Source organism: Eulemur rufifrons, chromosome 12 (assembly GCF_041146395.1).
Source record: "Eulemur rufifrons isolate Redbay chromosome 12, OSU_ERuf_1, whole genome shotgun sequence".
Classification (NCBI taxonomy): Eukaryota; Metazoa; Chordata; class Mammalia; order Primates; family Lemuridae; genus Eulemur; species Eulemur rufifrons.
The window spans coordinates 14,524,566-14,538,675 of record NC_090994.1 but is presented as its reverse complement, the minus strand read 5'-3'; the positions used below and the strand labels follow the sequence as shown (position 1 = coordinate 14,538,675).

Below are 14,110 nucleotides of genomic sequence, written 5' to 3'. Positions count from 1 at the left end.
AACTCTTCATCATATCTTTATATATATGATATATATACCAATTTATACATCTGTATTTGTATACAAATATATATGTCTATATGTATGTGTATATGCATGTGTATATATACACATGTACATATAAATTTATATGTATATAAAAATATATAAATTTGACTGCTAATATCTTGTTGTCTATGCCATTTACATTTTTATGTTTTTTTAAAGTAAATACTCTATGACTTTTATAGCGTTTGAAAAATTCTCTTTTCTATTATGGGTATCCTAATATACCATTGGTGGGTGTGAAATATTTATATAACAGCACTAAGAATAAATGAACTTTATGTTTGAACATGAATAAATTTCAAAAATATAATTTTGAGCAAAGAGAGTTGCAGAAGGATGTTTGTAGTATGGTGCACTTGAAATTTTTATGTGCAAAATAATAATTAATATTATTTTGGGATACTTAAACATGTAATGAGTATAAAACCAGTTTGAAAATAGTTAAACACCAAGTTCAGGATTGGAGAATTTCAGGGGGAGTCAGAGAGAAGGGAGGGAGGGAGGGAAGGAGGGAAATCTGATCCTGAAGGGGCACACAGAGGGCTTTAACAGAAATTATAATGTTTTATTACTTAAGTTAGTGGTACATACATGAGTATCTTGCATGTCTAAGATATTTAATAAAAATACTACTACTATAAGTTAATTGATAACCTATACAATGATATTTTTGGAGAAAAGCTTTTTGCTAAGCAAAGATAATTTCAAATGTTACCCAAACTATATCGAATCAAAAACAATGAGTATGTAATGAAAACAGCAACTTAAGCCACATGAGACACTGGTATCGAGTGTCCCAGGGTACAACTGCATGGCCCATTAGCTATAGCAACATCATCTTCATTTTACAAAAGCAATTAGTACATACTTCAGTCTTCAAAGGGAAAAAAGATTACCTACTCTTAAAAAGTTATTAAAAGTACTTGGCTTTTGACCCTTAGAACTCAATTTGTACAAGGTATGGTTCAGCTTTTTCCTATAGCCATAAACGTTGTCAAACGCTATTTTCCTAAACTCTATTTAAAAACAGAGACATTATGTAAGTTATTGTGATTTAAAAACATACAGTTTTGTTTTGAGACAAGGGGATAGTTCACATAATGGTCTTTTATTCATTCAAATTAGTTTAAGTTTTATTAGGGGGAGAAAATAGGAAAAAGGAAAAGACAGCATTCACACACAAGGACAAGTTATGCATTATGAGCTTATTGAACTCAATATCTCACTTTGAGTACAAATGTGGATAAGGGAAAATAGTAGACAACCACAGAAGTTGTTTGAGAGTGGAGGTATGTGTGGGTAGGTGGTAGAGATTAATGAGGACGGAAGGCCACGAAGGTTCAGTAAGAGAATACTTTATGCAGCAAAGTGGGAGTCGTGCTCAGGGTCACAGAAATAAAAACATATTCTGCGAACTGGCCTCACAAGAATGGGAGCTTGGAATGTGTGTGGTGGTGGCCGAAAAAGTGGGTGTCTAGTTTTGATCCATTTGTCATAGTTTCCAAGAGAGCAGACAGTGGTTTACCCTCACCTCCCTGCAAATGTCCTTCCCAGACTACACTTTCTCCCTTATTTCCTTCCTTCATTCTTAAATTAAATGTTTTAATTTAAATCAAATGTTTATTCCCCCCTCCCACTTGTCTCTGATGTACCGGCTAATCCTTGGGGTATGCGCAGGGTGGCTGGTCAGGGACTGTTGTTATTGTCTTAAATGTTGCAAAGGGCATTTATACAATAGATTTTCAGGCACTGCTTTGACATAAGTTTTCTGGAGTTTACCCTCTGTGTTTATCTTCAGTTGTGCAATGATTAGACTGTGCCAAAGAGCTTTGGCTAGAAACACAGTCTTGAGTCCTAAGTCATCAATTTATACAAATAATCGCTAAAGGACTAACGGAAACCTTTTTCTCCCTTACTTCCTTTCTCTAGCCACAAAAAAAGGAAGAAAAAAAGAAAATACTATACACAAACTTTTGTATGTAAATTGGAATTAGTTGCTGAATGTACACTTCATAAATTTTCAATATTCTAAGTGTAAAATGTCTGGTGTTATTCTCGTGACATTGATATATGTGCCATCTGCATGCAAAAGACATGAGTCAGGCAAGCACTTGGGAATTGTCCTGTTATCCACCCACATTCTCCTACCTTGTGCTCATGGCTGCAGGTGTGTTTTGTGTGGTGGTTGGTTGGATGTGATCTGTAGCCTCAGCATAAAAGAAAGGGCCTTAGTTTCTCCCTTCGACTCAGTGGCATGTTACTTTACCCTGGGGAGTTCTGGCTCTTAAATAAGCCCTTTGCATAGTTCCAATATAATGAATATCTCTTAGACTATTAAAATCAACCCATGTGAAATAAAACTTTAGAAGGCCTGATAATAACTTTAGAAGGCCTGAGAACTACTGCCCACGTGGCTGTGTTTGGTCTCATCACCCTTCTGCCCCACCCCCATTGGGTTATCATGTCATTTGTCCTGCCATGAGCTACGCATGAGTCAACATGCATGTGCTAATTTCATTTGGCTGGAATTCACTAAATGAAATTCTAGCTTCTTGTAATAGCACAAAAGAAAGATGTTTCTATTGCAGCCTGAAATGGCATGCTCAGACTTGTTTTCATCAGTGAAAAATTATAGTCCAAAGACTGTCTTACCAGAGCTGAAAAACAATACATTTGATGGCATACTTAGAACCTGAGATGAGATTCATTTATAAAAAAAAGTTGTATTTTAAATATAACATACTGTAAAGGTAGATTAGGAATGTTCTTACTCATCTAGTTTAGTTCCCCCTTTTTTTTTTGCCAGATGTTTATGTTGGTGAGAAACCAATAACACTGTCTAGACCTCTAGGATATAGTAATCAAGCATGAATGAAAAACATTCAAAGGTCACACTTCAATCTGGACCTGCAACATCCTGCTATTCAAGACCAGATTAGAGATGATGGATCGTGATAAACTGAACCACACTGAATGCTGAGTCAGTAATTTGAGAATTGTCTACAAAAAGCTAAATATGTCACCAAAAATCTACCAGATAAAACAAAGTCTAGACACCATAAAATGTGCTGTTTCCCCCTGCTGACCGCATGTTGTCAACAACCAGATGCTACATTGGGACTTTTACACCAGCATCCTATAAATCAGGAATCCTCAATCTTTTAAGAAGAAAAAGTTCCTTGAAGTCACGCAATTCCTGAGGGGGTATGTGTGTATGTGTGTGTTTGTGTGCAATTGCCTAGATGTGCTCATATTAATAAAGAACTGAGAGAGGAGTGTTATATTATGGTATCAAGGAATTCAGATCACAAACGAAGATTTCACCACCAAACAATAATATATCATGTTTTTTCACTATCTTGGTTATTTTCATTGTCTAGAAGTTGCTAATTTATTTATATTAAGAGTGTTTCAGTCTGTTACTGAAATGATTTATTGATTAGATATTCCTGCTATAGAGGATGAAAACTGACATTCCTCTGTCATGACACTGAATTCAGCACTAAGATAGTTTTTACTGGATTTTTTTAATGATGGAAAGTCAGGGGCAGTATCTTGGCAAATCATAAAAATGGCCTTCTCTCTTGTCACTTTCCAGTTCCCACTCTCATGCCCTTACGGAACTTTCAATGTGGAACACATCCGAGGTACACTCAATGCAAGGTATGGGTCAATTACTGCTTCAAAACAGCAAACCTTTCCATAGCATGCTGAAATAAAGTCACCATGGGGTACTTCATATATATATATATATATATATATATATATATATATAAATACACACACACACACACACACCACCCAAATAATTTACCTGGCTGAATTTACCAATGCTACTATGAAAAAAATAATGATTCTGCAATACCTGTGTTTACCTTCTCATCACCCTCCCAGCTCTCTCTCTCACACACACAACTGTCACATTATTCTCATAGCGGCATAGAAGCTTTTCTTTGTAGTGATTCAAAGGTTTTCATTTCCGTGGGCAATAGTGGAAAAGTGATAATTGCGACATTAAAGTTCAAAGTGTGTCAAGGAAGTTTTCACTTACACAAATAATGTTTATTAGGGTACAGAATGAGCATGACCCTGACAGGTACAAAAAGCTAGTAATGGCGAAATAGCGTGGATGTCCACTTGTTATCATGCACTTGCACCAGTGGTAAATTCATGCCACAAAGAGGGGAGAGAGGGCAGAGGAAGCAGAGAGATGAAGAAAGGAAGGGAGTGACGAAAGAAGGGAGAGACAGGGAAGGAGGAAGGCAAATACCTTATGGTACCTGTCAAATTGTGCTTTGGAGTCTTGTTTTCTACGTTGGTTACTTTCTCCTGCCAAATAGAATCAAGAGAGATTCTAGAGTCCAGAGAGAATTTAGAGTCCAGAATTTAGAGAATACTAGGGTCCAGAGAGAATTTTTAATTTGCCCCTGTATTTTTTTCTATCACCTAGCACAGCATCTGTCACATAGTCAGTGCACAATCAATATTACCTAACTTGGAGTTAATAAAAGCTTATGCCCATCCAGTGTGAAAACCCTCTGTTACTCTTTGCTCTGGTCACTGTTCTGTCTGCCTTCTTGACTGTACAGTAGGTGAGCAATGTCCCATCTATTTCTGTGTCCCTTATTTGAACACAAAATGCTCAACCTTAAAACTTTGCTATTTTCTCTCCATACTTCAGCCTCTCTACCTAGTAATACCAAGAAACCATAATTAACTAGATTCTTTGGAATATACCAGTGAAATCACTCTAGGAAAAAATGAGACCATGATACCTGAATATATTGTTAATATTCAAAATTTGCTTTAGTGAAAAATGTGAAAATTGGTCAAAGCAATATCAATACAAATTCATATCTCCCCTGGTAATTTTCTCATTGATTTCATTAACCTCTGCATTAATTTTCAAATATGGCATTGATCTGAAATGGACTAAAATTTTTCGAAGTAATGTTAGATATGGAGCTGTAGAATTGCTGCACTATGATTATATAATTAATCTTTATTTTTATTATCTTAAGTATTTAATATTTTTCTACTCAGGGTGTGATGTAACTTTGGGGACTGGTAAATACTTAATAACATAATTATGTCATATTTTAACACAAGTCACTCATTATTTTTTTCCTTTTAAAGATGCAAAATAGAAGTATCTTTCTTAAAGTTATTATCAGAATAAAAGGTGTCCTGACTTCTAATTTGGTTCCATAGCAGATTCTGTAAAATTGCAAATGATTAGGACTATCTATTTAAGTCCTACAGCCCATGTATGTTAAACTCTGAGAGAAATATCATATGTCAATTGAAATATTTAAAATATAACTTCCAATTTTAGTTCATTGTGATTTATAAATCAGCCAAGAGCACCTTATTTTAGAGAGTGACATATTTTAGACTTCACTGCACTTAAACTTTGAAAACAGGTTACCATCTCATCTTTAAAAAATATGATTAAAGATGAGACCTCATATTAATAACACTTTGGAAGTAGCAAGTCCTTTTGTCCTATGAAGAGGAGCATGGTCAGTTCATTGGGGACAATACACTAACTGCCTGGCCCTTGTTTGCAGAGAGGATTTATCTTGGCTCTATGAGGGCACCCAGATATTCTGACTGATTTATGCATGTTTACAGGTTATTCTTTGCTCCATGAGAGGAGCTTGACCCACAGGGATCTTTAGGTCAGTTTAAACTTGTGTTTCTCGACCTTTGTGCTCATGTTCCGCCCCTCTCACCCATGCTTCTTTCTGTATCTTTGGCATTTTGCAAGATGCAGCTTGTACTATGAATACAGTAAGTTTATATATATATATATATATATATATATATATATCTCAGAGACAGGGTCTCACTCTGTTACCCAGGCTAGAGTGCAGTGGCTTGATCATAGCTCACAGCAACCTCAAACTCCTGGGCCCAAGTGATCCTCCTGCCTCAGCCTCTCAAATAGCTGGGACTACAGGTGCATACCCAGCTAATTAAAAAAAAATTTTTTTATAGACAGGGTCTCACTATATTGCCCAGTCTGGGCTCGAACTCTGGGCCTGAAGCAATCCTCCCATCTTGGCCTCCCAAAGTGTGTGAGCCACCACACCCAGCCTATTGAATATATTTTTAAAAGCTACCTATGCTCCTTTCTGGTATTGCCCCTTACAAATGTGCCTTCTCCCATACCCCTGAGAATCACTGGTTAATGCATCTATCAGTACTGAGTTTCAGACACCTCTCAGTGCTGGAGAGACACTACACAATTCTTCCTTAATAAAATGGAGCTCACTTTCCTCATCTTCAAAGGTACTATTTAGGCCTCATACTTATGGCCAGTGAGCAAGGACCGTATCTTTCTTGTTATTCAGTGCCTAGTACAGTATTCTGCCTGCAATAGATGCTCAATAACACATCCTTGAGAGATTAATTAATGATGATTGCTGCTTTGGAGGTTTCTGAGCATTTTGTCCATGGACTCCATTGGTTTTTAAGGTATTACCAAAAAATATCCTAACTTATGTGGAACTAAAAATAGTAGTATGTACCTCTCAGGATTATTTTTAAGATTAAATGAGAAAAATGCCTTTAGTTGCTCTCAGCACAGGTTCTGGCACTTAGAAGGCACTCATAAAGAACACATCCAATTGCTAGGTACCACATTTAATTCATATTACAAAAAAAGCACATGCCTAGTCTTGGGCTGTGCCTGAGAAGAGCAACAGCAGTACCACAGTCATGAGTTTGATTACTATGGTGATGAATAACTTTGGTCTTTTCCATGGTATAATCTTCATCAATAATTCCAGGCAAGTGTTTCAAAAATACCAGTGGTTGTCCATAAGCCACGAGGGAAGAGCAGAGGGATCGATGTAAATCCATCATCATCATCACCACACACTAATAACTCCAGCACATGTCATCTGGGTGGCTCACTCTCTTTCTCCAAAAATGACAAATTATTATTAAAAGGAAGTGACTCAAGTCAGAAATTGAAAAACACATTTAAGTTTAACTTCCATCTATACCTAAATAATTTCTCTGGACTGGAGAAATTCCAGAGGAATGTTCTTTTAAATCCAGTTTTTGCTTTACGATACAGTTTCAGATCCTTAAGCAGACCTGTGACAAATTACTACGCCCCTGCTACCAAGATTTTGATTTTGGACCCATCCAGTTATTGTAATTATAATGGGCTTTGACAAAATGTGCAAAACGTTCATACATACTACCTTAAATAAAGTCACAGAAGTTTTGTTCCAGAAAGGGAGGTGTGTGAAACATCCCTTTCAAGTGGAAGCCTTGACATTTAGCACACTTTTTCCCATACCAGCACTGAGCCACGTGCTGGAAACCCCACGCCTGCTGGTACTGTTGCTCTTTTCCATGTTTGGCTCCATCCATATAGCAATTTTCAAAGCAGGTTCCAACGTGCTTGGGAAGACTTTCAGATATTGTATATCTTGCCTGACAAACTCATAGGCAAGGACTGATTCCCTCATCCATGTGTGGAAACAGTTACTCTCCAGTCATTTCATTTTGGAGTTCACAAAGGTCTACACAGAAATCACCTCCATTAGATCCTTTTTTGCTTTCCTGCAGTGGTACAGAAATCAACTCCATTTAGCACTGAAATTTTATTTCTTTTATTTTCTTTTTTTTGGACTGGTTGAACTACTTTTGCCCCAAAGCCCTAAGCAAATTATAGTGGTATCATGCTAATAAGATGAAGCTCCTTAGGAAGTAGGGCATAAAGAAAAGAGAAGTGGGATTACAGCAACCTAGTGGATGTAGTGCTTACTATATGCCAATGATTCTTCTAAGCACTTTGCATGGTAACTTATTTAATCCTTAAAACAATTTTATGACATAGGTCCTATTATCAACCTCTTTATATCTGTGAGGAACAGAATGACTTGACTAACTACCCATTGCAAGAGCCAGGACGTGACCAGGCAGCCTGACGCTGCAGGCAGCTCTCTCAGCCACTATGTTATGTTTCCTGTCACCAAAGCCAGCCTTGACATCAACTTATTCCTCTTTGTATCAAAATAGCAAAATTTAATGTAATACATACATGCCCACATCACAGTCTCATGAACATCCCTAATGGTTGTCTCTCTTTAAAATCTTCTATGGCGTGGCACAGGAGTAGAGAAGTCTTTGTTTACTAGAGGAGCCTGCATATTTTGAGGCATACCTCACTCATGGTTAAAAGGCATCACATATGCCCTTACATGCTTTTCACTGTGAACCGAAGGAACAGAAAACAGTTCACGGGAGTCAATGTTTGTGGTTGCCCTTCATTGGAAGTGCGCCAGGATTCTTGATGCCTCACTGAATTGAGAGCCAATGTACGACAGAGCGTGTCAAGCACTCATTTTGCTAGTGAATTGGAGACCTCATCAGCGGGAATGTAAAAATCTATTTCACAAAAGACATAAGATACTGGACACTCAACAAAATACCCCAGGGGAGCCAACCTAATGTGGGTACTTGAAGAATTTATTTTATGTCCATTGAATCTCACCTGGATTGAGATTTGCTTAAATTTTCTTGCTCTCTTCATAGGCAATTCAGCTTTTCTTCCCTCTCCTAAATGGTTAGCTATGGAAGTAATGCCATGCCAGGGGTCTCAACCAGGATGAGGCATTTAGATTTATTCCCTCATATATCATGTCTCCCTAATAGAGAGAACAGATTCTTTTTTTTTTTTTTTACATCAGTGTGTTTTATACTACAGGGTATCCCCAAAGTCGCCAGACATAGGGAAAATGGGAAATTATAGCTATATGTATCTTTATTTATAGAATATTCATTACAAAATTTTAGAAAACTTTTCCCTTGGTATTAGCAGTTTTCACCTTATTAGATGTTGTTAAATAAAGACTAATATTTCATTTCTTTCAGTTCATTTATTCATTCTGCTGTCCAAAGTGAAGAAAGTTACTGTGCATGTGTAGTCTGGGCTTTGCCTTACTTTCAGACCCTTTAACTCTTTCCATCCTTAATTTTAGTTTCCTTTATTTTTCCTTAGAGGCAGTCTTATTGGTATATCAGTCCAAACTTGTTTTGTGGAGCATTGTCAAATAAACATCAAGGAATTCCAGCCAGCTCACGTATGACAGCCCAGCATCTTAGTCTATGAGAATTTTTGACTACAAGTATTTGAAAGCCACAGTAAGCATTAAACAGACATTCAGGGGGTCCATGAATTTGGGTGAGCAAACATTACATTTTAATTTTCCCTAAACTTGAAATGGAATTTAGCATTTCCTCTGATTATGAATGTTGTCAAACTGTCCTGACCCCTTGCAATGGTATTACCTGTCCCTATGACTTCGTCACCAATAAAAACTGACTTTGTCACCAATAAAAACCAGACATTGTCACGTTACATTATGGTTGTTGCAGATATCACAAAGCATGATTTACATTTATCCCTACTCTACAGTTACTCCACAGTCAGATCCACTCCTGATTGTACACGATTGCCATTTTTCTATTCAAAATGTTCCTGTAACCTTGCTGGGCAACTACTAGGCAACTCTGTGCATTGTAGTCATTCATGCTCCAAACGGTAAAGTTGCAGTTTCACACACTGGAAACCCAGATATTAACATTAGGTTCCAGTATTCTCTATCTGTAATGGTTTGTGACAAGACATGAATCAAAGATCAGTTTAATGCACAATTTAATGTTCTTAATTTACCTAAATAACAACGGTCTGCATGTTGGTAACTTGAAAACTATCTTTTAACTCATACTTCCTTCCCTATATTTTAAATGCATTATCCTGTTATATAATTCATTTATCTTATACTACTATATCACAATTTTGTGTTTTGAATACTTTGATAACTATATTTCACTATAATTGGTTTCCTTTATAATTCTATATATCTTATTTACATATTTTAAAACATTATTCTGAGAAGCAATCCACAGGCTTCACCAGAATGCTAAAGAGATCCACTGGCACAAAAATGGCTAAGAGGCCCTCTATGTAAGGATTAACAGGTTCTCTGCAATGTAATGTACTCTGATGCCATAATGCCCGTGTATCAAAGAGGAGGGAGGGGAGGACACAGAGGACCTGCAAGAGGGAAGCACACTTTGTCCAGACAAGAGCTGTCCACCCACCCCATCGGCCAACCACTGTCATCCTCAAAGTTCCAATTCACTGAAAACTCAACGTCATCCTCTGCTCTTAGGAAAGAAGACAGGATACCTGTGGGGTTGGGAATAATGGTCGCAGAGAAGACAGGCTTCAAAACACTTCTTATTCATTACCTCATTAATTTCACAACATAAAGTGAAAGGGAGGCTTGGACTTTCCATTGCTTTCCATTCTGCACATGGAGGCAATATGGTATGATATAGATAAAGATTTTCTCTGGTGTTTAAAGAAGAGACTTTCTGGTGATCATTAAGAGCTATTATTTAGTGTTTGGTAAGTGGGAGGGTTGAGTGCAGAGGAGAAGTTTGAGGGCAAGGGATGGAAGTAAGTGCTCTTGAGGTTTGGATGTGCACCAAATCAATCTCCATTTGACTAACTGAACTTCGAACCACGAGCCAAGAAAGGAGAAGGCACAAAAAGTGTCCAGGTCCTCAGTAATCCAAGTCAGTTGTCATAGCCAAAGTCCTTTCTTTTCAAATATAGTACCTGGATTCTCCACTGTGTGAATTACTTCAGAGGTCCATATTCCTCTTAGAAAAGCCAGGCAACATAAAGAATTCTTTCTCTCAGGGGAACCTAGAGCAGCAAAAATCCTCCTTGTTGCTAGAGCCATGGAAATATTTTATTTTTCATCACACATAAAAAGTAATCTTTTTTCTTTTTTTAATTTAATTTTTATATTTTAGAGACAAGGTCTTGCTCTGCCACCCAGGCTGGAGTGCAATGGCACAATCATAGCTCACTGTAGCCTTCAACTCCTGGCTTCAAGCAATCCTCCTGCCGCAGCCTCCCAAGTAGCTGGAACTATAAGTATGTACCACTAGGCCCAGCACATTTTTCTTATTTTTTGTAGTGACAAGGGGGTCTCGATATGTTACCCAGGCTGGTCTTAAACTCCTGGCCTCAAGCCACACCCACCTCGGCCTCTCAAAGTGCTGGGGCTACAGGCATGAGCCATCACACACCCAACCCATTTTTCTCTAAGTGTTTTTCATTAATATGTTTATACCCGCTGCTATGTTTTGACTCCAAATATACCATTAATATATAACAGACAAATGAGAAGAAAGAGATAGCAACTTTTCAGGGACAATATCCTCATTCTTAGAGGTCATCAGCTGTCAAAAGCTCTTCCTTTATAACAACATAAGAGGAAGTCAGGGAAGCAGAAATATTTGACTTAGTCTTACTCTCAAATTAAAATATTAAACCACAATAAGATATTTTTAATGTTATCTTTAATAAGATATTATTTATACACTCTTTCCATTTGTGGTAACGGATTTATCAAATAAGACAATGAAGGGACCACCTTTTCTAGGGGTCAATGAATTGTAGTTGTGGATTTTATACTCCCGTATCTTATCCCTTAAACTTCCTCTGGCCAATTGCAAATTGTCACTAGATAATACAAAAATTTTTTTTAATTTAAAAATATTAAAAAAAAAACAAATTGGAAAGTTGGATTTAAGGTGCCACATTTTACTTTAAAACAATAATAAAATGGTTAAATTTAAAATATTTTGCTCTCTCTCCCCTGCCTTATGGTTAGACTTGACATTGCATAGTCTTCAAGTCGTGGGCGATATTGTTTAGTTTAATAGAGAGAAAGATTTTCATGCGCAACAAACTATGATGGTAGGAAACTAGGATGTTATCTTCATAATCCGCTTTCTCACAATCACTCACCTTAAACTTCCCCTCTTCAAGTCATGTCAGGATAATTATGTGAAAGTCAAATGGCCTTTTATCACGAACACAGCACAGAAATCCAAGTGACCCCAAGAGGCCACTTCTAATATTTTTAACAATTCAGAACTTCATTCAGTATATGAAAAACAACTGGCTTAACCAACAAGGTTAAGAAAACATAATCTTTGACCCATCCACGTAGATGACACAGGAACACCAACTTAGAGAGCAAACAAGGAGCCATAAACACTATTCGATATCTTTTCTGAATTCAGAGAGTTTTTCACAGCATGTTGAGATAACTATTTTATATCAATGTATGAATGCTCTTCCAAACACCCAGAACCAGGCAGAAGTATACCCCTACAGACACAGTCTGCCATTTGGTGGCTGTCACATGAGCCCTAGAATATTTGAATTGCACCACTGTATTTATTTATGTTTTATTATATTTCAAACGCCTGCTCTGGCATACCTGATACCCTCCTGCAGCTGAGAGCAGCTCCAGGCTGCCAGAGGAAATACCGGCAGGCTTGCCCTGGGCAGGGCCCATCACTCCCACTGACACACAGACCTGCCGGGCGGCTGCTGCGCACATGCCAGGCCACCTCGCCCAGGAGAGCTCCAAAGCTGACCTCACACAGCCCCACAGAGCCCAGGGCTTTTGCTTGCAGTTGCTCATCACCACTGATTTCCTGACTCTCACAGGGACCTTGATTTTCTTTTCAAGGTTAAAACCAAAACAAAACAAAACCCAACTCTCAGGAAACCTTATCAAGAACTAATCAGACCAGAGAGGCAATACAGAAAACAAACAAACAAATAAAACCCCTAGCACTCCAGAAACGTTAAATACCAGAGAAACGGAGACTGAACACACTGCCCTAAGTAATGAACTTCACGCAGCTGATGAGATCGTTAATGATCCGAGTTAATAATTGTGTGTATGAAATTGTTTTAACCCCTCTGGTCCCGGCTCCCTGCACCCACGCCCCTCCGCCTCTTACCTGCCAGACGTCTGTCTCTGGTGTTTTTCCAAATGACATCCAGGGCTCTCGCCGTGGAGTCCCTGATGTGGTCACTAAAGGACCTACGGAGAGGGGCTCGCGGGGGCCGAGCCATCATGTGGGCCTCGGGGTCCCCCATGCCCCCGCGATCAACTTCAGTGCAGCACGGGAGCTGCGACCATCCTGTTCCGCTCCTGCCGGAGCTGTCCTTACCGGCAGCGGGCTGTGGCTCTGCCGGGGCGCGGGGTCCCGGGGGCTAGCCGAGAGCTAGCCCCGCGCCCTCCGGACGCCGGCACTGCGGCTGGCACTGCGGCCCCCGGCAGCGCCGACTGCAGGCGCCTCCTGGCCCGCCGCCAAGCGCACGCGGCGGCCACATCTGGAAAGGCTTACCAATGAGCCGCCCTCGCCCCGCGCTCGGCTGCAGCCGGGCTATCTGGATGCTTCCAGCTTCCTGTGTAACCCAGTAACTCGCCTGGGTCCATGCTTGGATGCTGGTCTGTTAAATAGCATGTCCCTCCTTTACAGGCAATCTAGGTAACCCCGCATGTTGAAAGGCAAGGCCGGGGGAGGAGGCAGGAAAGGGACTGGGGCCTGGGGTGGGGTGGGGGGGGGTGGGGGGGGTGGTGCGTAGCTTTGTCTTCAACGTTCAAGGTTAAGTCTCATTATCATTTGCATCTCATTAACTCATTTGTATTTTATAAACTCATCGTTTTAGATTAGGCTGTTGATGAGATTGAAAGTTCAACCTTTCCTTGTGGTTGTGGGAAGAAGATACGGCTGGAATGAACATCCTACGAATCAATCTGGAGTCTAAGACATGGATACCTGGGTTTCAAACAAAATCTTGATCAGCCCCTCTTATTTTCCCTCTAACTACCCTTCTATTAATACTTGCATTCAGGGGTTTAATCAAGTCATTCTAGGTTTTGCCTCAAAATAAGGTTCAAATATTCCTTGGTTTTGTGACCTTTTAGTTCCAAGTAAGTGAACTTCATCATTATAATTGCACATCAAAAACTCATCTCCAAAGAATTAAAAAAAAAAAGTGCCAAACACTGGGAAATCAAAATATGGACCAACTACTTCTTTTACAAGATATGTTCTTGAGTTTCTAAAATGCCAAATAAACCTATTTCTATGCCAATGAATTTGGCAGATTTTCTGCATTTTAATGCATGCATTATTAATCTTCTCTCAC

At 38.8% G+C, this 14,110-nt stretch overlaps 1 protein-coding gene across 3 annotated transcripts in view; it reads right to left on the bottom strand.

The window, feature by feature from the left end:
- Window positions 1-14,110, bottom strand: part of DLC1 (DLC1 Rho GTPase activating protein) — a 337,791-nt gene that overhangs the window by 133,038 nt on the left and 190,643 nt on the right. For 2 of the 3 annotated variants that reach the window (XM_069484935.1, XM_069484938.1), the window contains exon 1: window positions 12,913-13,199. The exons of the other annotated variant lie outside the window; for it this stretch is intronic. In XM_069484935.1, the coding sequence (XP_069341036.1) occupies window positions 12,913-13,051 (139 nt within the window). In that variant the 5' untranslated portion in view covers window positions 13,052-13,199. Of the gene's footprint in view, window positions 1-12,912; window positions 13,200-14,110 lie in introns of those variants that run through there. 3 annotated transcript variants of the gene reach the window in all.